The sequence below is a fragment of the Notamacropus eugenii genome, chromosome 4 (genome assembly GCF_028372415.1).
Source record: "Notamacropus eugenii isolate mMacEug1 chromosome 4, mMacEug1.pri_v2, whole genome shotgun sequence".
NCBI lineage: Eukaryota > Metazoa > Chordata > Mammalia > Diprotodontia > Macropodidae > Notamacropus > Notamacropus eugenii.
In genome coordinates this window covers 64,303,027-64,329,297 of record NC_092875.1, presented here as the reverse complement: position 1 = coordinate 64,329,297, position 26,271 = coordinate 64,303,027, and the positions used below count along the sequence as shown (strand labels likewise).

Sequence of the window (26,271 nt, the reverse complement as noted above, 5' to 3'; positions counted from 1 at the left end):
GCAAGGAGAAGGGCTACCTCTCCATGAAGATAGGAGTTAGTGGCAGAAGGAGAAAAGAAAAGGAGGGCAGAAGAGGACAAAAGGTCTCAGTAAATGGTCTCAATTTTCTCAGAGAAATATAAGATAGCTGAGAAGGTGAGGGAAGGGAACTATGGGGAGTTTGGAGTGGGCTGAGGTGGTTTAGAAAAGCTGTCGTGCTAAGTACAATAGTGAACAGAACAGAGACTCAGGTGTAAAAAGATTGCCTCACTGAAGTGAGGTCCCAGTAGAGATTACATAAAATAAATCAGGAGTGGACCATGTCAGCCAATTCATTTTCTACAATTTTGTTCATCAGCATGTAGGTAGAATAAAAGGCAGTGGATGGTGGATGCGAACCAAGACAAGACTCGATATAAATTAAAGGGGCAAGGCACTTAAGAGAGTACAGCCAATGGAGGGGTGATGGCAAGGAAAAAAACTAAGAGGATGAGGGACTGGAAGATCACTTGGAGGATAACAAACAGGGTTTGGGGTTGCAAGGCAGAAGGAAAAGTGGAATGACAATAGACTGTGATAAGATAAAAGCACTTCATAGTTCTTGAATATGGGAGAGGTTGAGGATGGTGGCAAGATTTTGGGTATGATCATAAATGCGTAAGTGCACAATGAAGTGAGGTGGAGAAACAGGTCATAGGAAACGAGAAAGCTGAGTAACTGGTAGACTGGGGAGTTGAGTGGACAATGTAGATCTCACCAAGTATTTGTTAACACCTCTTTTAGGCACTTATCATATCATATTATATATTACAGTTATCTGTGTTAGTATCTAACATCCATGAAGGCAAGCACGTTTTGTATCTCCTACAATTCTACCACAGCTTTCACACAGGAGGTACTTAATGTGTTGAATGAATACAACTAAAAAAATTCAACAAAACTGCTCCACTGTTTAAAGTTGACATAAGGATCCAAAGTTAGACACAACAAATGTTGCAACAAAACTCCAGTCAAATGCAACTGTCAATTATTATTACTGTTATGTATTATTATGTAATTATTGTCTTACGTCAAAAGAAAGTATATCAATAATTATTTTAATTATCAAATGAACTACTTCCCAATAAATAATTGGTCAAAGGATATGAATAAAAGTTCTTTAAAAAGAATTGCAAACAATTAACCAGCTACAGGAAAAAAAATACTCTATTCAAAAGAGATGCAAATCAAAACTCCTATGAGGTTTCATCTCATACCCTGTAAATTTGCAAAGGCAACAAAAGATGGAAATAGTCAATGTTAGAGGAGTTGTGGGTATTGTTAGTGGACTTGCAAATAGGTACAACCATTTTGGAAAGCAATTTGGAATTATGCAAATAAAGTGACTAAAACATCCATATCCTTTGACATAGAAATTCCACTACTAAACATATACCACAAGGAAGCCACTGATAAGAAAGTACTCAGATACATCAAAATATTTCTATTAGCACTGTCTATTGACTGATTGAGGAATGGCTCAAACTGTGGAACATAAATGTAATGGAATATTACTGTGAAGTAAGAAATAATAAATGTGACAAAAACAGAGAAGCATGGGAAAATCTACATGAACTGATGCAGATTTTAATAAGATTCAAAAAAAAACAAAACAAAACCCCAAAATACACAGTGACTACAACAAAGTAAATGTAAATAACCACCACAAAAAAAAAATCAAAAGTGAATGTTGCAAAATTATAAAGAATAACCATAGCACACAAGAGATACGATAAGAAACTCCCATCCCACCCCTTTGCAGAGGTGGGAGCTCGAGAACTGTACATTAAACATATTTTTCAGACTTTTAGATGCCATGAAAAGTTATGCTCATTTTTTTCTCTCCCTTTTTCTGTCTTAAAAAAAATACTACTGATTAAATGGGATGGTTTTCTGGAAGGGGAAGAGGAAGGGTGATATTGAGAATGATACTAGAAGGAACTATGGTGATATAAAAAAACACAGCAATAAAAACTTATATTAAAAAAATAATTACATGGATCTCCTGCAATGTAAGAGCCCTGCTGTGAATCAACATTCTCACTGAACTTGCCTTCAATGTGGTTTAACAGAACCTCAACTCAGAAGAGGAGTTAAAAGATAAAAGTGCTACAAATAGCCAGTTCTTAGCTCACAACAAATAGTTATATTTTATTTGGAAGTTACAGATGCAGTGTTAAAAAAAAAAAAGTAAAAGCAAATAACAAAAAAATTGCATTCCTTTTCATTTTCTGAAAAAAGGACTTAAACTATTTAATGTAACTTCTAAAGTCTCCAATTGTCCGTGGTCTAGTAAGGAGATTCTTTGTTCAAAAGGATGGCTCTCTGGGAGAGGGAGGGGAACAGAGGGAAATGGAGGTGACCTAAAGATAAAATATGAATAAAAATCTATTTAAAACAAAACATTGGCATCAGCCATTCAAGAGTAATTTTGGAGATTTGTAAGACGGAAAAAATAAAGTATTAGAAAGGTTGAATAACTTGCCCAAAATCACCTAGTTAGGGGTTAAGCCAGAACTTGGGAACAAGTCTCTTTTTTAATTCTTTCCACTATATTAATTTAAAAGTATCAATATGGCTAGACAAACTCCAAAAGTACACAGTTTAGTGAGGGGTGGCATGGAGGGCTTAGTAACACAACAACTCAAGATTTTGTGAAACTCAACAATTTTCACATTTTTGAGGAGTGTTTAGCTTGGAGAAAAACAGATTTATGACAAACAGGACAGCTGTCTTCAGGTATTTATTTGAAGGGCCGCTATCATAAATTCAATTTCCTCTCCTTTGCCCTACGGAAAAGGACTAGGAACAATGAGAAGTAGTTGTAGGAAGAAATATTTAGGACAGTAAAAACAATACATTCCTAACAATTAAAGTTACCCAAAAGTGAAATGGCCAACCTGACTAAAGGTCATTAAGCAAACCTACAAGATTACCTGTCAAATATGTAGTATGTCTTGTTTGGGTACATCCTGGTCTACACATTATCTTCCCACTGACATTCGTCATTAAGTTCAAACAAAATAATAAGCATCCACATTAAATGGCGAGAATCTACATATCAGCACCAGCCTTTCTATAAGCTATTTTTTCAATATTAATAATAGCTAGCATTTTATGTAGTGCTCTAAGATTTACAAAGTGCTTTACAAATACTACCTCCTCATTTTTATCCTCTCAATAACCCTGGGAAGTGTTTTAACTATCCCCATTTTAGAGATAACTAAAATGAAGCAGACAAGTTTAGTGACAAGCTCAGTGTCACATAGCCACCGAGACAGGATATGAATTCAGCTCTTCCTGACTCCAGGTCTAGCATTTCATTCACTGAACCAATTTTACATTATAAGCAAAAATGGCCAAAACTATCCTGAGTCACTCAGTCTAACCTTCTTTCAAAATTTAAACTGTCACAAATTTTCAAAGATGATGTACTCTCCTCCAGCTTAAAAAAAAAGACAATACTAAACTATCACTAATGTTTCAAGTTACTTTTCTTATCTTGGTAATGGAGGGGTCCAAGGCCTTTAACAGAACAGGCTTTCAATAAACATTTTTGGAATTGAAAACCTAGGATCACACTGAGCTTGCCACATTTTCTTGTCCATTCTTCATTGACAGTTGGCTTTCAACAAGAGTGTTTCTCCACGCAAAGTTGTACCGTCTCATACAGAAATTGAACCTACAACACTGACCTCATTAATACCACGAGCTAAGTAGTTCAGATATTTCAAAGTAGAAAATGATGTTTCCAAACAATATTTTCTAATAAAAAAGTAAAAATTTCTGGAAAAAAAGATATTTTTCCTGAAGTTCCTAAGGTGCCCAAAGTCATGTCCATCATTCAATGAATAGATATGCTTTACTTCTTTACTCAGTCCTGCACCCCAACTCAACAATTTCACTATACCTAACTGTCGATTAAGTTTGCTTGGAAACAAAAACTCCATTACTCGAAGCTACTAATTATAATTAGTCTGGAAGGGGAATGATTAAATCACAAATACCAGAATATGCATTTCTTCACTGAGGGGTCATTACTCTTTTGTTTTATTAATTAAAAAATATAAACATAGCTAGAAAAACTCAAAAAGCACATAGACTAATGATGGGGAGTTAATAACCAACTCAAGAATCTGTGAAACTCAGCAATTTTCATATTTCCCGGAACTTGGGAGTGTTTATTTTGAAGAAGAGAAGACTTAAGAGAGACAGAGCAGCTGACTCAAAACCATAGCTTTAACTGATGTATGAGCAGGAAGGAGATTAAGATGTTTGACTTGAACAAGATGATCTCAAAGATACCCTCCAGTTATTTGACTCTATGCTGCCAACACTGTTCAGAGCATCCTGTTCTTCCACTGTTTTAGAAGCTGGAGGAGTACAGGATGGAACACTGATAAAGCCCTCCCTTCACCCATGTTAGACAAAACAAACAGGAGTTCATGGAAGTTCTTACTACTGCAACTGAAATGACAGGTATCAAGAGTGGCGACAAGACAATGGATGGCACATGCACCCCAGCTCCCAGCTCAGTCCCATCCTATCCTGTCCTCAGCTAGCCCTCTCTCCCACTCTAGTGTTCAAGAGGCTAAGATGATCTAGGCTGGATCTGGACTCAACAAGTCTTTTTCCTGAAGAGCTCTCCAACTGTGCTTGACTCTGGTACCGTTTCCTGGAATCAACTGACAGGTGTCAGATGGGAACCTGCAATGAAGAGTGCTGGCAAGCAGTCAGGTAAGCTGCACCTAAGGGGTTCTGGAGAGATGTTCCCACTATATTCCTTCAATTCAGTCAAAGTTAGAAGGTGTTTTTAAAGTACATCAGACAGCTGGTCCCTTAACAAATAATGCAGTCATGGATATAAAATATAGACTCTACCCAAGCTGCAAAAAATACCAGTTTCTTTTGAGTTCAGTTCATTTTTCTCTAAATGACATCAAAATATAGAAAAGCGTACATAAATGGAAACAAAGTGGCATATCCCAAGGGAATTTCCACCTTATCTGTCAATATTATACATGTAACAATAATTCCTACAAGAAATTAAATACCTGTTCCTTATCTTTACCCTTCCTAAAAAGCCTTAGGATAGGCAGGTATCATAAAAAGCAAATCACATCTTGTAAACTATTGCAGATACCGGACTACTCCTTACCAGTTTTTTTTCCCCCTCAATTTGAGTAAAGAAGAGGAAAATGAACTGTCCTCAACAGTGAGCTTTTTCAGAATGTGGCAGGATTTCAGACAACAGTGCTTGAGAAACAATAACTCCACTGAAACTGATCCTTACTTAGTTCCTTTCCCCAAAACCACAATAGCAGGATTCTAACAGTTTCTCAACATTTGTAACCGGGCTTGTAACTGTCTCATAAATGAGAATCAAACAAGAAAGGCAAACAAAATGCAAAGATGATAATATCTCAGTCTTTTGAAGTGTTCAATAACAGTCCTGTAAGACTAGATGTCGAGATATTCAAACTGACACCAGTCATCCAGAGCACAGAAAACGGTTTTGCCTTTTAAGGACGCTTCGGGAATAGTTTACAAGGTGGATACATTCAATGATACTGTTGCCACTTTTTTTCATACATCCCATCACATGTTTACTGAGCCCCTGCCGTGCAAGCCCCTTCTCGGTCTCAGTTTAGGGCCGGCTGAAGTCACATGCACTCTTTTCCTCCCCACACCCTATTTTCGGCTTCTTTGAGGTCCACTTTTCCACTCCCAAGGCCCCACTGCGGCAGGCCCTCGTCTTCTTCCTTATTTCAACTTTGATTGAATTATCGGGGATAACTCTCCGGCGGCAGACCAGGAAAGCGCTCCCGGGGAGGGTCACTAGATCGGGCAGGAGAGCTTCCTAAAGGCTCCCCGTGTCCCCCGCACCCCCAGTGAGGCTCAGCTCGGGGTTCGCCTGGAGTCCTTGCCCAGACCTGAGAGTAGAAATGAAACCATCCAAGACCCCGGGGCGTTGGGGGAAGGACGGGTGGGGTTCGGAGGGGCCGGGAAGGATTTCACAGCCCTGAGCACACTTCTGAGCAGCGCCCTGCACACAACAGGCGCTCGATAAATGCACGGTGCAGTAACTGCATAGATCAGAGGTGGTCAACCTGGAGGAGCTCCGAATTATACAAAGGGGGACATCGGGGATGCCCAACCAGAGCATCGGGGACACGGACACACGGGCACACACACACACACTCGGATTCAGAAGGGCCTTGAATGTGGCGGGGGGATGAGGAAGGCGCCCGCCACGGGGGCGGAGACCGGCTAGCCGGAGCGCCGCGGGAGGGAGGCGGCGGCCGGACAGGAGCCGACGTGGCCGTGCCACTGGGGGCGTGGGGGCAGCCCCTGGCCCCGGGCCTCCCGGCCAGGCTCGCGGGGCAAGGCTCACCTCGTCTTCCTTGTGGTTCCGGATGCCGCGGACCAGGTCCTGCAGGTTCTTGTCGAACATGCGGTCGATGCTGCCCTTCACCATCTTCAGCGCCATCGCGGCGGCGGCAGCGGCGGCCGAAGCCGGCCTGGGGCAGGGGCTGGGGGCGCCGGGGCGGAGGGAGAGGGCTGACGGGAGGGGGTCGCCGGGCTGGGCCTGCCGCCGGGGGCGCTCCGAAGCGAGGGAGGGAAGAAGGGCAGGGGGCCGGGCCGGAGGCCGTCACATCCCAGACGGAGGCAGCACGGGGCGGGCGGAGACGGCGGCGGCGGCTGGACCGGCGCCGGCTCGCTGCCTGCAGGATTCTTCCCTTAGTGCTCCCGCTCCAGTCAGATTGCAAATGGCGGACAAGATGGCGGCGTGGTCAGCTGACAGCTCTCGCCGCTCCCTCCTCCTCTCTTCGCTTCCCGTAGGCCCCGCCCCCTCATGGCTCCGCCTCCCTCCGAGACTGGACCCGCCCGGTTCCCAAGGACGCCGAATCCGGCTTCCCCCACCCCCTAGCGGCCGCGCGCCACGTTTCCTTAGCGACCCCTGGACCGCCCAATCGGAACGTCCTTGGCTCCTCCTCTCTGCCCTGAGAGGCCTTCCCTCCAACCTCTGACAAGCTCAGGCCCCGCCTTGGATTCTCCTCCGCGGGCCCCGCCCCATGGCGCGTAGCCCCACCTACTCAAGCTCCGAAACTTGTCTCACTGGTCACCTAGAAATAATAGTCACGCCCCTTCCAGACTCCTCCCCCCGTTTCTCTCGGGCCCACCCCTCCCTGAGTGACAGCTAAGGGGACAAACGTGAAAAAGACTGGGAGCGGAGCGTTGACACGCGTCCCTTGGAACACCCAGCCCCTACAGGCTGCCGGCTGCCTTGCTGCCCAGTAGCCTAGCAGGAGCTACCTGAATGGCCGATGCTTCCATTTTCTTTGGATCATTCCATTCATTCACTCATTCATTCATTCAACTGACATGTAATATGGATCTACTGCGTGCAGAGTGAGTGCCGGGGAAAACAGAAAGTTTAGAAGAGACAGAGTCCGGGTCCTCGTGGCGCTCACAGGCTGATGGCACCCACTCCGGATACTGCATGAGCAACACAGAAGAGAGATGTAGACTGCATGCTCTCTGGGGTGGGGCAGGTAGGTGGCCCTAGCCCGAGGGGGAAAGATGTGAGTTCATTAGCTGGGTGACCCTGGGCAAGTCACTTAACCTCTGCCTGCCTCAGTTTCCTCATCTGTAAAACGAGCTTTATAAAAGTACCCGCCTCCCAGAGTTGTTGTGAGGATCCAATGGAACAATATTTATAAAGGGGAGAGGGGCAGACAGCCTGGTTGTCTGGAGTGACAGGGGAAGGAAGGGATTTTTAAAATAGTAATTGAAAAGATGAAAAAGGTGTTTTTAAGTCATAAGATCATAGCTCAAGAACTGGAAGGGGTATCTGAGGTCATCTAGTCCAACCCCCCCTCCCATTTTAGGGATGAAGAAACTGAAGTAGTAACTGAATTCCAAACAGAAAACATGGAACCTTACATAGTGGGCAAAGCAAGAAAGCCTCTTAAAAGGGTTTCTGAACCTAAATGAGAGAACCTGTTGAAAGGATCTTAGACATCTCTTGCTTTAACTTTCTGCTAAGTGCAAGAAGCCTCCTCTATTTTTTTTTTATTGATGGAGTCATCTCTTTTGCCCTTCTAATGACGAGTTCTTTACCTGGAACCATTCTGTACCACTGCTGGTCAGCTTAAAATGTTAGAGATCTGTTCCTTCTATTTGAGGGTTTAGATAGATAGGTTTAGATAAATTGATTGATTTTGCCTTTCTGTTCATTCTCAGCACTTAGCATTGACACATGGTAGGTGCTTAACAAACACTAGTTGACTAACTGGCAATCAATATCCTTGTAGCTTCCTTCTATTCAATTAATCAACAATCATTTATTAAGTATCTATGGGCCAAACACTTTGCTAGTCATTGGGGTACAGGGAGAGGGGGAAGGAGAGAGAGGTGCTTGAGACAATGTTAACTTCCAAACTGGAATACTAGAGGGCATGTCTGGGAGGACCTAAGTCACTGGGATTTGTGCTCCTTGGGACCATTGGTCTTCACCTTCACCCAGGACATTTTCTGCCTTAAGGCCACCCCAAAAGGATCTCCTGTCACCCTCCCATTTCCCCATCTACTCCATTTCCCCATCTTATTCTGATAAATAGAATCCAATTATCATTATGTTCTCCTTTAATAATAATGGCTACCATTTATATAGCCTTTACTTTACAAAGTGACATATATGTATATATATTGTCTCATTTGATCCACACAACAAACCTATAAAATAGGTGCTGTTATTATCCCCATTTTACAGATGAAAAAAGTCCACCTTCAGGTCTGCAGATTACACAGCTAACTCTATCTATCTATCTATCTATCTATCTATCTACCTATATATATACATATATATATATATACATATGTGTGTATGTATATATGTATGTCTGTGAATATATATATCTGAAGCAGAATTTGAAATTAGGTCTTCCTAACTCCAAGTCCAGCACTCTGTCCAATGCACTACCAAGCCACCTCTAGAAAAGGCATGTCTTTTTTATTCAAGAAACCAAAATGTCAAAGTAGAAGGAAAAAAGTAGAGATCAGTTCTATACTATCACTAAACAATCTGATTAACCAACTCATCCCTTAGAAGAGTAGTAAATATCCAGATCCCCTAAGGGATGAAAGTAAAAGTCTTCAGGTGAAGAAGAAGTACTCAGCTGTAAGAAAGAAAACTGAAAGACTTTCTGCACTACTCTAAGAAAAACTTAAAAAAAAAATCCTTTGTAAATAAAAACAGCCTCTGCAAAGGTTTCCCATTGTTTTTAGGTGGGGAGGAAAAAAGTAGGGGAGGTCTTTAGCTGACATAAATAAAAATAAAGTTCCTCCTCTCTCCTCCTCCCTCTCAAAGAACAGGTCTCAACTAGGTCTCTTCCACCAAAGAAAGGCAACCTTGGATTTAACTAAGAAGTAAAGAAACGGCCTCTTCTTCTTCTCTCTCCTCATGTAAAGGAACAAACTTCAACCAAAGCTGATCCAAGGCAAAAAGGAAAAGGTGGGTATCTATGATGGAAGAAAAGACATGAGCTGAAACCACAACCCCAGGAAAGGGAAAGTCTGGCCTAAACACAGGAAGGATCCTCAATTTGATTTGATCCCTGGAGACATAGAATTCAACTGCTGAAGCCTCAGCAACAAAAATAAGTAAACAAAAAAAAGTAATAAAATTCTTTTATGATGCCAAGGATGACCAAGATGCAAATGTGGCAGAAGAGAATAATTTAAAAACATCTATAATCAAAGATTCAAAGAAACAAAAACAGTATGCCTATAAGAACAACAAGAATTCTTTAGAGAAACTGATGTAAGAATTTAAAAAAGGTATTATAAGAGAAATGAGAGATATGGAAGAAAGATTTGGGAATAGGATCATCTGCTTAACAGAAGAGAGATGAAAACTTACCTAATAACAAACTTAAAAATCAGAATGGAAAAAATAGAAATTAATGACTCTAAGGGACAAGAATTCTTTTTTTTTTAAGTCAAAGGATTAAAAAATAGAAGAAATATAAGTTATCTCATATCACAAACAGATTGAGAGATAACTTAAGAATCATAAGATTACCTGATCACATTTCAAGAAATCATTAAAGAAAAATTGCCTGGTTTTATATTTCTTACATTCTCAAAGGGCAGGGAAAGTGGAGTGGGAGGGAGAAAATATGAAACTGAATGTAAAATAAAATTGAATGGGAAAAAGAAAGAAAAATTGTCAGGACATATAAGAGTGCAATGAGAGGGGAAAAAAAGAACCTATGTATGACCTATCTAAAGACACTTTAAAAAAAATTCCAAGAGATGTCATTGCCAAAATCCAGAGTTTCCAAACAGAAGAAAAACACTATAAGCAGCCAAAATAAAAATCAAATATCAAGAAACCACAGTCTGGACCACTTAAGATTTAACAATTATCACAAGACAGGAATGGAGAACATGAAACGAGGTATTGCAAAAGGCACAAGATAAAGGTTTATAACCAAAAATTACCAACCATAATTAAGTATAATAATAGAAGGGAAAAAATAGATCTTCGATGAAATAGAGGACATTCAAACATTTCCAATGAAAGAACTAAAATTGAAAAGAAACTTTGAAATACAAATATAGGGGATAAAAAAATAAAAATGCAACTACAAATGAACAATCAGAAGGGACTTTATAAGAATAAACTGTTTACATTCTAATGGGAAAGGTATTCGAAAAGTTCTTTCAAAACCCTGATGTCACAAGGAATCACAGAGGTAGTCAATTGAGACAGAAGACCTATAGATAGTTTTACTATGTTTTGAAAATACTGTAAGAAAAAGGGAAATGAAGGAAGAGGAAAGGATACATTAGGAAAAACTAGGAGAAAAGATAGGGGAATTTGTTGCCACATAATTGGGTTGTACTAGTAGAACTATATATAAACATGCAAAGAGTGAGAAGGGGAAGAGAAATCACTTGAATTTTACTTTCATCTAAAATGATGAAAAAAGAGCAAAACACACATAGATGCACAAATAATATGGTATAGAAATATATTCAACTAAACAAAAACGCAGATAGGAACAGGAAGAGGGGGAAGGGGTATATACGAGGGAAGAAGAGAGGGATTGGTCATAAAACAAATCCTAAGCATGGAGAAGGGATAGCAAAGAGAAGATTAAAAAGGGAAAAAAAAGAAAGGTTTCTAACTTGAAATAAATGGGAAACAAAGAGCATAGAGAAGAAAAAGCCTAAGACAATAGAATGGGGAAAAATAAGCACTTTATCATAACTGTGAATGTGAATAGGATAAATTAATCTATAAAATGGGAGGTTACCAGGATGCATTGGAAAGCAAAATCCAATGACATGTTGTTTACAATAAATATATTTGAAATATTAAGACTCAGAAATAGTTAAAATAAGAGGTTGGAACAAAATCTTTTATGTCTCAACTGAATAGACACACACACATGCACACGTGTGCATGTGAGTGCACAAGAAGTAGCAATTATTATTTCAGACATGACAAAAGCATAAATAGATTTAATTAAGTGAGATGAAAAGAGAACTCACTTTTTACTGACAGGTAATAAAGACAATAAATTAATTTCAGTACTTAACTTATATACATATATATATATCCAGTGGCATAGCTTCAAAACACTTAAAGGGAAAACTAAATGAATTATAAGGAGAAATAGTAAAACTATAATAATGAGAACCTCAATTTAAGAACTTACAGATGAGAATAGAATTTTAGAAAAATTATGTATAGGAGGACTCTTGGATGGAATAGAAAAAAGTATACATATTACTCATTTGTGCATGGTACCTTTCCAAAAGTTGATCATGTCTTAGAGAATTAAAAACTTCACAAATGGAGAAAAGCAGAAATGTCATACATATGTGTATGTTTGTGTATGAGCATTGTTATGTATGAACATTATATATAAATGTGTATATAACTTTTAGAGACCATTATGCTTTTATTGCATTAAATAAAAGGTCTCTGAAAAAAGTGTTAAAAACAACTAGAAACCAAATAACTTATATTCCTAAAAGTTGATGGTTCAAAGAAAAATCATAGAAATGACAGATCATTTCATTAAACATGAAATGAAACAACATAGCAAATTTTTGGAGATACAACAAAAGCAGTTCTTGGAAAATTTTTTATCTTTAAACTCCTTTATTAATAAAAAAATAGAAGAAACAGATTGGGAATTGGTAATGAAACGAAAAATATTTTTAAAAAATTTAAAATCCAATTAAATACCCAAATGGAAATCCTAACAAAGATGATATTAAACTTGAAAACAAAAAAATCCATTGAATTACTAAATAAAACTAAAAATGTTTTTGAAAAACATTAAATTCACAAACCATTACACAATTCAATTAAAAACAAGAATGAGGCAAAACCAAATTAGCTCCTTAATCAAAATGAAAATATTAATATGAAACATCAAAATAAACACCAAAAATGAAAAAAGGCGAATCTACAACAAGTGAAGAAGAAATAAAGGATATTATTAAAGACAACTTTTCCCAATAAAAATGACAACTTAAATGAAATAAATGAGTATTTGCAATAAATATAAAAGAGTCCAATTAGCAGAATAAGAAATAGAGAATTTAATTATTCCATCTCAGAGGAAGATACTGAGCAAAATAAAAACTTAAAAGAAAACAACCTCTAGGACTAGATGGATTCACAACTAAATTCTATCAAACATTCAAAGACCAGTTGATTCTAATGTTACATAAACTATTTGCAAAAGTAGCAACAGAAAGAATTCTACAAAATTCCATCTATGACACAATTATAGTCTTGACATATATACAAGGAAGAATCAAAACAGAAAAAGAAAACTATAGATCAATATCCCTAGTGAAAATGTAGGCAAAATTTTAAAAAAGATTTTACCAAAGACTAATTGTATCACACACACACGCACACACACACACGCATGTGCATTTACCCACACAAAATATATCATAAAAATTATACAACGTGGAAATGTTGGGTTCACACCAGGACTGCAAGGGTTGGTTTAATATTAAGAAAACTATCCATTTACTTAACTATATTAATAACAAAATTAAAATTCATATGATTATATCAATAGATGGAGAAAAAGCTTTTGACAAAATATGACACTCATTTCTATTTAAAAAAACAAAAGACCAGAAAATATAGGAATAAATGAAACTTTCCTCAAACTGATAAATAGTACATATGTAAAACCAAGAACTACCATTATATGTAATAGATATAAATTAAAATCCTTTTCAGTGAAATCAGGAATGAAACATTGTTACCACTTCTACTTGACATAGTAATAGAAACTCTGGCTATTTGCAATAATTTAAGAAAAAGAAATTGAAGAAAGTAAGCATATGTAAACTACCAAAGAATTACTTCCTAGAACTAGAAAAAAAATAGCAAAATTCATATAGAGGGAAAAAGATCAAGAATCTCAAGAAAAAAGGTGAAAAAAGTGAGAATAAAGGGTGCCTAGCAGTGCTTTATCTCAAACTATACTACAAAGAGGCAATTATCAAAACTGTTTGGTGTTGGTTAAAAAATGAAGTGATTGATAAGTAAAACATATTAACTATACAACACATGGAAGCAAATGTATTTCTCTATTAGTATTTAGTATTTGACAAACACAAAGCCCCCTGCTGTAGGGAAAAAGGATTCACTATTTGAGAAAAAAAAAAGCTACTAGGAAAATTGGGCAGCACTTTGAAAGAAATTAGATTTAGATCAACAGTTCACACTCTACATCAATATAAGCTATCATGCCTGGTCGAAGTCAGGAAGACTCATTTTCCTGAGTTCAAATCTGACCTCAAATACTTACTAGTTATGTGACCCAGTATCTTTGCCAAGAAAGTATTGGACATGACTGAAAACAACTGAACAACATGTATGTATGTATGTTTGTATGTATGTATATAAGTATATTACACCAGGATTTATACATAACATGTATATATTTGTGTGTACATAAAATCCCTCTCAGTGAGGGAGCTTGTTTTGCTTAACTATGCGTATTTATTTAAATGAATTTGTTTTTCTTTTCTCTCTTTTTTTTTTTGTTAAATGGGAGAGAGAAAAAATAAATTGCTGTTAATTATTTTTTAAAAATAGAATTATTGAAGGGTGCTAAAAGATATGGAATGTTGCCTGCACTTTCAAATGAGGTGACTGTATTGTCAGTTTTGCTCAAATGTTTTACCTTGCCACAAATCTGTTGGTTTTTTGGTCATTTTCAACAATGTCCTACTCATCATGACCCCATTTGGGGTTTTCTTGGCAGAGACACTGGAATGGTTCGCCATTTCCTTCACCTCATTTACAGACGAGACAAACAAGGTTAAGTGACTTGCCCTGGGTCACACAGCTAGTCAGTGTCAGGTCAAATTTGAACTCAGAAAGATGAGTCTTCCTGACTCCAAGCCCAGAGCTTTATCTACTGTGCCACTTAGCTGCCTCAGCTGGAGCTAGTTATTGTTAAATTTTTACTATGAGCCTTTATACCTTAGAAAACAGCAAATGGGAGGTGGAGCCAAGATGGTGGAGTAGGAAGATGGACCTGTAGAAGCTCCCCTCCATAGCTCACAAAATACCTGTAAAAAATGACTCTAAACAAATTCTAGAGCAACAGAAGCCACAAAACAACAGAGTGAAAGAGATTTCTAGTCCAAGGCAGCCTGAAAGGCTGACAGGAAAGGTCTATCACACCTGATGTGAAGCGCAGCCCAGACTTGGCTGCACAGCACTTGCAGGAACAGGACCAGAGCAGGCCTGGGGGGCAGAATCTCTGGCAGCAGTTGTGGTTCCCACATCCCTCAACCTACAAACACTAAAGACAGCATCAAAGGTCAGTAAGAAAGCTTTCTCGCCTGGGTGAGAAGGGAGCATGGTCCTCCCCTAGCCTTAGCCCCAGGTGGTGGCAGCAGCAGCAGCGTCCATTTTTGGAGCCCTTAACTTAAAGACCCTGGGGGAACTGAGTCACTGATCTGAATCTCAGCCCTGAGTGGTGGTCCTGGGGTGAGGAAGAGTGCTGGCATGGTGGAGCTGGTGGAGGCTCTGGAAAGGGAATTCTATTTGCAGATCCTGGGCAGAAAAGCTTTGGTAGCTCAAAGATCAGAGTGCAGGCCAGGAGAGGAGTAAACTCTTCTTTCTTGATTGTGCCACCTTGGAGGAACTGAGAACTTACAGGTCCCCAGAGTATACCCTCCTCTTAACAAAGGACTCAAAAGTCGAATAACTGACTGGGAAAATGCACATGAAAGGGGAAAAAATAAGACTGTAGAAGGCTACTTTCTTGGTGAACAAGTATTTTCTTCCATCCTTTTAGATGAGGAAGAACAATGCATACTATCAGAGGAAGACCTAAAAACCAAGGCTTCTGCATCTAAAACCTCCAAAATAAATATACAATGGTCCCAGGCCATGGAAGGGCTCAAGAAGGATTTTGAAAATCAAATAAGAGAGGTGGAGGAAAAATTGGGAAGAGAAATGAAAGAGACGCAAGAAAATCATGAAAAGCAAGTCAACAGCTTGCTAAAGGAGACCCAAAAAAATGCTGAAGAAAATAACACCTTTAAAAATAGGCTAACTCATTTGGCAAAAGAGGTCTAAAAAGCCAATGAGGAGAAGAATGCTTTAAAATGTAGAATTAGCCAAATGGAAAAGGAGGTTCAAAAGCTCACTGAAGAAAAGCATTTTTTAAAAATTAAAATGGAGCAGATGGAACCTAATGACTTTATGAGAAACCAAGAAATTACAAAACAAAACCAAAAGAATGGAAAAATAGAAAATAATGTGAAACATCTAATTGGAAAAGCAACTGACCTGGAAAATAGATCCAGGAGAGATAATTTAAAAATTATGGGACTACCTGAAAGCCATGATCAAAAAAAGAGGCTAGACATCATTTTCCATGAAATTATCAAGGAAAACTGCCCTGATATTCTAGAACCAGAGGGCAAAATAAATATTGAAAAAATCCTCTGATCCCCTCCTGCAAGAGATCTGTTGGGATTGGAAGCTCAATTCCGTGTGGACGGTCTCGGGCGGGTAAAAGTGGGACTTCTAAATCTTAGAGTCTTACGAGGCCCTCCATGAACAGCAGGGATTCGAGAAGGTCAGACTGAGCTAGCTCGGCTAGCTCGACTATTTCCGCCTCTCCCCAGGAGATACGTGATGGGTGGAGTCTCCCTGCCCTTGAGATTGTCCCGGATTGGAGCACACCTAGTTACCTAACAGCACAGTATTGAGATGCAAACTGTGCGGCTGAAGGTTAAGTAGGATTGAGGAAGCCCAAAAAGCTCTCTTAGCACGTAAGGAGCCAAGAGGACAGTAGGCTCTGCTTCTCTTCTCTTCTCTCTCCCCTCCCCCTCTCTCCCCGCTTGTACTTCTACTTCCAATCCCTTAAGCTTAGCCTCCTTAGGAAATCTCCCCCTCTTCCTCCTAAGGAAGACCCCCTGCACTTGTAACTAGACCCTGAAATAAAGCTCAACCCTTGTTCGACTCTGGAACGTCCTTTCTCTCATACGTGCATCCGGTTTTGGCCAGCCGAAGACCTCGGGAGGTGAGGTAAGAAAGACTCGGGTAGCCCACACAGGCCTCTAGGCCTGGCAGAGATCCAAAAAGAGAAACTCCTAGGAATATTGTAGCCAAATTCCAGAGTTCCCAGGTCAAAGAGAAAATATTGCAAGCAGCTAGAAAGAAACAGTTTGAGTACTGTGGAAATACAATCAGGATAACATAAGATCTAGCAGATTCTACATTAAGGGGTCAAAGGGCTTGGAATATGATATTGCAGAAGTCAAAGGAACTAGGATTAAAACCAAGAATCACCTACCCAGCAAAACTGAGTATAATGCTTCAGGGGAAAAAATTCAACGGAATAGAGGACTTTCAAGCATTCTGATGAAAAGATCAGAGCTGAAAAGAAAATTTGGTGAGTGAAAATTTTACTTTCAAACAAAAGACTCAAGAGAAGCATGAAAAAGTAAACGAGAGAAATCATAATGGACTTGCTAAAGTTGAACTGTTTACATTCCCACATGAAAAGATAATATTTGTAATTCTTGAAACTTTTCTCAGTATTTGGGTAGTTGGAGGGATTATATACATATATCTATAGACAGACAGCACAGGGTGAGTTTTCACTCACCATATTTGTGACTTTCTAGAAGCAAGAGTGGGGAACCTTCAGCCTGAGGCCACATGTGGCCTTCTAGGTCCTTGGGTATGGTCTTGTGACTGAGTCCAAGTTTTACAGAACAAATCATTTCGTTAAGAGGATTTGTTCTGTGAAGTTTGGATTCAGTCAAAGGGCTGAACCTGGGGACCAAGAGGGCCACATGTGGCCTCGAGGCTGCAGATTCCCCACCTCTGTAATATGAATGTCTTCTTTGACCACCTACCACCCCCCCCAATATGTGATACTTCCCCATTAAAATATATTTCATCAGGGGAGGGACTTTCTCTCTTCATATCCTCAGAGGGTGACACAGTGCTAAGGCCAAGCTAAACACATAGTAAGGCTTAATAAATGTTTTTCACTCATTCATACATTCATATAAGTATATACAGAAGGAACTGACCAATAAGCTCCATCCTTGTGGGCCTGAACAGAGTGCAAAGCTGTGAAAATCCCCATGAGGACTTTGGAGCAAGTATGGACATTTTGTAACTGGCTCCATCCTCTTAAGCACTTGGTGAAGAGAAGCCTGTTTAATTGTCCAGCTAACCAGAACTTGGGAAGGAAGGAAGGGGATGGGAGTGATTCTACAGGCATTTGTGAACCAGAGCTTTATCCTTCTCATCTCTCTCTTGACTTCTTCCAGTCTGGTGACATTTTAGAAAGAGAAGAAAAACAATGTTAAGGGGACAGACCGTGGACATTACGCTTCTGAGGCAGACACATGACCTGTGTTTGTGGTGTGTATTTGTTCTTATATTTTAGATGAAGGAGATTGGAGGGAACTACCTTGTAAGGTTCAAAAAGTTAGAAGAATGAGCCACCAGAAGGTCCAGGAGTAGGGCCTGTGTCAGTGTTTCTAGCCAGGAAATCCACCTTCAGGGCTCCAAGGAACAGAGAGATTTCCAGGAGCTATCCCAACATTAGCTAAGTTAAGGACTTATCCAGCAGCTATATAGGTTTTGAAACTGAGTTTCAAATGTAGAAATTGAGTTGTCTGAACTCAGTTTCCCCAGGGACTGAGTGTGTCTCTGAAGTATTGGAATAGAAAGTGCTTTTACTGAACTGCTTGCCATATTTTTGAAGTAAATGTCCCATTGTGAAGGCTAATTGATATGAAGTGGTTAGACAGAGCTGAGGAGATAAGCACTGGCAAGTTAAAAATAACAGTAAAATTCCAGAATAAGGGCTTGAGTCACAGACTTAAGGAAGATACTCCCAACCCACAGGGGTACCCTGTAGGTGGTTTTACTAAGGGAGAGAGTCAAAGTATTCACTACAAATATACATAGCATCTCCTCCAAGACTTTGTTCCAACTATTCCTTCTACAGGTGGGCCACTTCCCTAAAGCAGAGTTGACCAGGGATAACCCAGAGGATCTGGATTTATAGTATTATTCATCATGAGCCCCCATTGGTGCACTTCCCACTAACAAACTCTTTAGCAGAGGCATTTATTAAGTTGGTATTATAAGAATATTAATTGAAAAATACAAAACTCTCCTCAAAAATCTAGGGAACAATCACCCATAGATACACACAGGGTCCTTGTGGAAAGTGGGAACAAATGTAAAGCACTTAGTGAGAGAAACGTGTAAGGAACATATGTGGCAAAGACATAGCTTGCTACTCCTGATAACAAGAAGCCCTTGTCTCCCTTCATAGAGTTCTCATGGAATTAACCTCAAGTGTAGGTCTCTGTTTGGTTCCAAGGGTTGGTGCCTTTGCAGCATCCATAGCCTGTACTTCTCTTCACCACAAGGGTTCATATTCTCTGACATTACTTTTCATTTGCAGCTGAACGTGCACTGGTCCATTCTCTGTAATGACATGGTCAATGGTGGGGAGATGGAGAAAGAAACACCACTCCCTCTCTCCTGAGTAATTCCCTTTCAGGGTTTTGGCTCTAACTCTCAAACTGGAATCCTTTGAACTCTTTCACTGCCAGACTGGTGCAACTCTTTACTTCTTGTTGTTGAGTTGTTTCAGTCATGTCCCACTTTTCATGACCCCATTTGGGCTTTTCTTGGCAAAGATATGAGAGTAGCCTGCCATTTCCTTCTCCAGCTCATTTTACAGATGAGGAAACTGAGGCAAACAGGGTAAAGTGACTTGCTCAGGGTCACACAGCTACTAAGTGTCTGAAATCAGATTTTGAACTTGGGAAGATGAGTTTTCTGGCATTTTATCCACTTCACCACCTTTCCTGGATGATTCCAAATTGACTTTTTAGACGTAGCTTAAAAGATGGGACGTGACCTCAGCTACTTGTGTTTCCTTTATGGTGCCATTTCTCTTGCATCCAGTGACCCAAACTCTCAAATTGATGAAGGATCTCTTAATAGCTACTTTATAGCTTTGATTGACTCATGCAGTTGAGGTATCTTCTTTGATGATATTATTTGGGAGGGGATGAAGTCCCATCCTCTCCTACAAATTAAACACAAAATATATACAAGATAGGGAAGAAAGGTACCAGCAGTGAAAGAACACAAATGATCAATCTTGCTTGTCTGCTCTAGGGCCACACACAATAAGTCGATTCAATCCAACAAATGTTTATTAAATACTATGCTGGGTACTAGGGGTTATTGAAAGCTTTGATTAGATATGAAACCTGTTCAAAATGAGATTTTGATCTAATGGCAACAACGATGCAGTACACAGATGACGATCATCCTAAAAAAATAGTATATTATTTCAAGCTTCTAGTGCCTTCCCTTCCCAGATTACTTTGAATTTATTTTATACATCTAAGATGAAAGAAACTTTGGATCCTGGGGATGGGGTCTGGTGCTAACTCCATTCTGCTCTTAGGGTCTCTTCTGTTCCATGTATGGATCCATGAATGTGGTCCAGACTGGGTTTAGTCCTAGGGGATCTTGGACTCTAATGAGAAAAGTTAGGTTCATCCTCTTTAGCTCATTACACCTTCATCCCAGCACTCAAGGGAAGAATCCTTATAACTTGGGTGTTGGCTTATGTCTAGAGCACCCACCCACCCAATTGAAGGAGTAGAAAGGTACTCAATGTACAATATTAATCAGGCATGGGACAGGAATTTATTTTGTATACATAAAAGAAAAATTTAACAGGAAAAGCTTTCATAAATTCCAATTAACAGAAAGAATTTAAACAGAATGACATAATTTATAACTGCCATTATCATAGAAACTTAAAACCATCTAAACATGAAGTCATTTCCATTGATATAAATTTTAGGTAGGTAGACAGATAGATAGAGACAGACAGACAGACAGATGATAGATATAAACTAATTTTATATTTTGCCTCATCTCTGCATTGTTCCCCTTGAAGTCCATTTCTTCTGGCAAGCTAGGATAGGAAAAGGGCTTATTTCCATTTTTCTTTTACAATAGTGACAGTAGTTTCTGGGGACTCCTACAATGGAACAAGCACCAACTTAGGAGTCAAGATTAAGTTTAATCAAGTTTAAGCACAAAAGGTGGCCTCCAAACCTGAACAAATTTATCTCAGCATCAATCAATAAATCAGTAGAGTCAGTTTAAGAGAATTCAAAGCACAGCTGAAAGAGCGGAGAAAACTTCTTCAGAAATGGATACTGACAGTGGTCACTTAAGGTAGGAAGCAGCTTCGTGGAACATGATTGCCTGGAAGGAGAGAAGAAAAGTAGCGAAGAACTCAAGAAAGAGCTGTTCAGCAGGTGAAGGTGAACTACAGAGAGGACGCCTGAGGAAAAAAAGAGCTTCCAGGTCCTGTAATATTAGAGCTGTAAACTAACTTGGTTACTTGTATTCCCTACATATGTGCTCCACTAAAATTTATTCTCAGTGTGTGGCCACTCTTTCCACAGACACTGTGCATACTTATAAGAGAGAGAGAAAGAGAGCACCCCAGCTGCATGGGCAACAATGCTTTATAATTACTATTTTTACTATGCCATCTTGATAAATGGCTTTCTTAAAAGGTGATTGTGTCAACTAGCTGATTGTTAAAAGGATAAACACCACAGGGGGCTCATGAGCTACAATGGAAGATGGAACCATCCACAAATTACCTCTTTAAGCTTTATTGGAGCAGCTACCAGCCGGGGAGTCAACCTGAAGGTGGTAAAGCTAAGTTAGGGAGCAACCTAGAAGGGGTGCTACGCTGAATACATATATTAAAAATAATTCTTATTATAGCAAATAATATTCACTACACTTCAACAAATGTTTGCCAAATACCTACTTAATAAGATACTGTGCTATTCTCTGGGGATAAAAGGACAAAAAAAATCCACATTTCTTTCTTCAAGGAGCTTATATGCTATTGGGAGGATAGAACAATATACATAGACAAATAAATCAGTCAGTCAACAAACATTTCTTAAACGCTAGCTATGCACCAGGCACTGTGCTAAGCAGAGATAATACCAAAAAAAGGGGGGGGAACAGTCCTTACCCTCCCTCAAGGAGCCTACCTTCTAATGTAAGAGATAAAAACATGTAAATTACTAGAGCCATGTAAGACAGATACACAGCTGATGGAAGTTAATCTCAGAGGGAAAGGCTCTAGCGGCGGAGGGGACTAAGAAAGGCCTCCTTTAGAAGGTGGAATTTGAGTTGAGACTTAAAAGAAGCTGGGAAAATGGAGAGGTAAAGGTGAAGAGGGAGAACATTCTGGGTGTGGGGGGCAGCCAATGAAATGACAAAGAGTTAATCAGGAGACAGAATGCCATGTGTAAAGAGTAGCAAGAGGCCAGTGTGACTTAATCATGGATCTGTAAGGGGAGCAAAGCTGTTATAAGAAGACTGAAAAGTAGGAAGTGACCAAGAGCTTTAAATGTCCCAAAAGAAGACTTTGTGTTTTGTCCTGGAGGTAATAGAGAGCCCCTGGAGTTAATTCAGTATGAGGATGACATGGGCAGACGCACTCTAGGATGATCCTTCTGGCAGTCAAAGTGGATGGAGTAGGGAGTAGGGAGAGAACTGAGGTAAAGAGACATATACGATATGTACATATACAATACACATTTTCAGTACAGCTATTGTAATATTCCAGATGAAAGGGGATAAGGACCTGCGCTAGGGAGATTGCTGCGTGATTGGAGAGAAGGGACATAGATGAGAGATCTTTCCACCTTCAGTGGAAAAATAAAGATTTGGCAACAGATTGTATATTTGCTATGAGAGTAAGGAGGAGGTATCCAGGATGCCATAGGTTGTGATAATATTTAATATAAATTTTAGACTTTAATAAGGGCCAAAGTTTGAATTAAGAAGAGTCTGAACCTAATAGTCCCATTTGTTTAACTTAGAGGATGCCTTTTGATGTCAAGCAGATGGGACTTCCTTACCAGACCCTTCTTCTAGCATCCTAGTGATAAGAGAAAAACACAGATACCTTGGGTTGTAACTTCAGCTTTGTCAACTCTGTTAAGATAAAAAACTTCAAAGGCCTGTTTAGGACAGGATGTCTGTAATCTGGGTGATGGAACTTTTTCCTTATCTTAAATCACAGAGACATGCTATGGAAAGAAGATGCCCATACCTTGGGATCATAAAACCCAACTGACGCCACTTTGTTTACAATGTGTTTATCTAAGAGAACTCGTTTCTCATAGCAAAATGTATATAAGCCAGAAGATTTCTGTACTGGGTAGCCAGAACATTTCTGGCTCCATAATGCATTATGTTACCGTTTTCTTTAATAGGGAATTGATTAATTAATTAATTACATCATAAAATGTATGCATTTAGCCTGTTGCCTTTTCTTTAACCAAGTTTTCAAGTCAACAGTTGTGAGCTTTAGGGTCAAGGAGGATAGATGGTGGTGCTTTTGATAGAAATAGAGAAATTGGGAAGAAGGACGTGTTTGGAGGGAAAAGCTAATGAGTTCCATTTTGGACATATCAAGTTTAAGATGTCCATTGGATATCCCTTTTGAGATGCCCAAAAGGCTCTCTGTGCTGTGGGATTAGAACTGAGGAAAGAGATTAGGGCAGGATAGAGAGATCTGGGAATGACAACAGAACACATGTAAGCCGATGAGATTCTCCTAGAGAAAAAGAGAAGGGGGACCCAGAACAGAGACTTGGGGGATACCCAGAGATGTCTTGCAATTATTGGATATGACATGGATGAAGATCCAGTAAAAGAGACTAAGGAAGGAGGACCAAGAGAACAGAGTATCACAAAAGAGAGAAGAGTATGCAGAGGGTGATCAACAGTGTTAAATACTAAAGAATTCAAGGACAAGGAATGAGAAAAAGTCATTATGTTTGGAAATTGACTTTGGAGAGAGCCATTTCAGTAGGATGATAAGATCGAAGATCAAAGTGGATAGGGCCTGGAAGCAAGTTCAAGAGGGGGAAAGCATTGATTGGAAAAATCTGGATAATAGGTCTCCTGTAAAAGGGAGCACCAGAGATGTGCCTTGCAGAAAACTAGCAATTCCAAGATGCAGAGGTGAGAAGGGAGTGCATTTTAGACGTGGAAAACCACTTGTGCAAGGGCTATGCAAACAACCTGTTCAAAAAAATGTCATTTGTGTGGAATAGCTAGTAATATGTGGATCTCCTATACGTACACTCAAGTACAGCTCTGCAGCCAGCTTGAAAAGCCTCTCCTTACCAGATGGTAAACAAACAGGAAATGGTCATAGATCATCTAGCCATGTTTTGAGTAAGGGACTAGGACCCTTCCATCACTCATCTATGGAAGCAGACTTACCCAGCTTCTATATGGGAGATTGCATCAGACAAAACATTGTTCATACTCATAGGATGATTACTCCCATTGATCAGTCCCTCATTACACAAAGAAAGATTAAAAAAAAATTATACTCTCAGGGAGTTCGCATTTTACTGGAAAAGAAAACATGTAAATAAATTTGTGCATATAAGATGTAGATGGAATATATAGAAGGTAAATCTGAGAGAAGAAGGAATTAGCAGTGTGATCTCTGGAGAAGGTACAGTCTGAACTAAGTCCTGAAGGAAGCAAGGGAAGCCAAGAGAAAGAAATGAGGAGAGTCAAGATGGTGGAGTGGATGGTGGAAAACATTTTTTCCTTAGCTCCCTTAGCAGGTCTCCATCAAAACTTAAAAAACATGCCAGAGAATTCTGAATGGGAAAGCCAAGACAAAGTCATGTGTATCATTTGTCCAGCCTAGGGCAGCTTAGGAAGACAGAGAGGTCTATGGACCCTGAGGCAGGGAGTTGTCCAGAAGCATGAAGCAGGGAACATTCCAGTACTCCAGATTGATAAGGGAACTGAGATTGAACAGCAGGGCAGAAAGAGAATCCAGAGAACCCATGAACTAATCCTGGGAGCAGAAATGGGAGCCATCTGGCAGTTATTGTTTATGACACTGTTCCAGGTCACAGATCCAGGGAGGAGAGGAGCAGTCATGAGTGAGCAGAGTCCAGCTGAATGAGCACAGAATAAATTCTAGAAACTTGGCTGTGTCACTCTGAGCCTAAGAACAGAGTAGTTACTCAGCTCTAGCCTTTAGACCTACAAATAAGTTAAGGCATAAGTAGAACGACCAGGGCAGGAGACCAACACCAAAGGAGAGATAACAATTCATTGCTCTGACTCTGAAAAAGCCCTCAGTGGGCAAGCTGAGTTTAGGAGTAGTCTACAATACCTTTTGACCCAGAGATACCACTACTAGGTCTATACCCCAAAGAGATGAAAGAAAGAAAAAGACCCATCCATACAAAACTATTTATAGTAGGTCTTTTCAAGATGGCAAAGAATTAGAAGTTGAAGGGCTTCGCATAAGCTAGAGAATGTTGGAATAAGTTATGGAAGGTAAATGTAGTGGAATATTGTTGTGCTATAGAAATGATGAAGGGAAAGTTTTCAGAGAACCCTGGGAAACCTTGCATGAACTGATGCAAAGAGAAATGAGCAGAACCAGGAGAACAACGTATATAATAACAATATTGTAGAGACAAACAACTTTTCAAAACTTAGAAAATTTAATCAATATGATAACCAACATGAGGTCCAAAGACCTCATGATGAAACATGCTCCTTAAATCCAGATAGAAACATGATAGACTCAGAGAGAGCATATAGAGGCATATTTTTTTTGACATGGCTTTTGAACAAATTTGTTTTACTTGAAGTATAGTTTTTTTTAATAGTGCTTGTTTTTTTGTTTTCCCAATAAGTGAAGGGGGGAAGAGGGAAAGAGAGAATTTAGTGCTGAAAATTAGACAAAATTTAATTTTTTTAAAAAAAGAGATTTTTGATATCTTTGGAAAGCATAGTTTCAGTTGAATGAAGTCTGAAACCATACCACAAACAGTCAAAAAGAGAATGAAAGGAAAGAAAGTAGAGGCAACAATTGCAGACAACCTTTTCAGGGATTTTAGCTACAAAAGGGAGGAGAGTTATAGGACAATAGCTAGCAAGGATGGACAGAACAAGAGGGATTTTTTGAAGATGGGGAAAACGTGAGTATTTTTGTAGGCAGTAGAGAAGTATCCTGAATAGTGAGAGTGGGGGATAATGGAAGGGGTAGTCCTCTGGAAAGTTGGCAAGGAATATGATGCTATGTGGATGTAGAGGGGTTTGCCTTGGCTTCGAGAAAGTCTACTTTTTTCATGTGTAATATGGGTTGAGGAGAAGATAGTGGTGAAAAGCATCTATGTGTTGTGAGTTAAGGAGAGGAGAAGGAGCTCTCATCAAAAGACAGTGAAGATTTAAAAAATAGAAAAGCTAATCAATGTTATTATATAAATAATACCAAGAAATATTCCAACATAGTGTTTGACAAACCCAAATTCTCCAGCTACTGAGGTAATTGTTGGTTAGTCATTTTTCAACTGTGTCTTCATGACCCTATTTGGGGTTTTCCTGGCAAAGATACTGGAGTGGTTGGCCATTTCCTTTTCCAACTCATTTTACAGATGAGGAAACTGAGGCAAATAGGGTGAAGTGACTTGCCCAGGGTCACACAGCTAGTAAGTATCTGAGACTGGATTGGAACTCAGGTATTCTTGACTCCAAGACTGCCACTCTGTGTCACCTTAAAAACACTTTTGAACAAGTAGAAT

The 26,271-nt window shown here is 39.5% G+C and overlaps 1 protein-coding gene across 1 annotated transcript in view; it reads right to left on the bottom strand.

Moving 5' to 3' along the window:
* Positions 1 to 6,850, bottom strand: part of AP3D1 (adaptor related protein complex 3 subunit delta 1) — a 158,691-nt gene extending 151,841 nt beyond the window's left edge. The window contains exon 1 of the mRNA XM_072601490.1: positions 6,413 to 6,850. Coding sequence (XP_072457591.1) covers positions 6,413 to 6,508 — 96 coding nt within the window. The 5' untranslated portion in view covers positions 6,509 to 6,850. The remainder of the gene's footprint in view (positions 1 to 6,412) is intronic.
* Between the last annotated feature and the right edge of the window lie 19,421 nt (positions 6,851 to 26,271).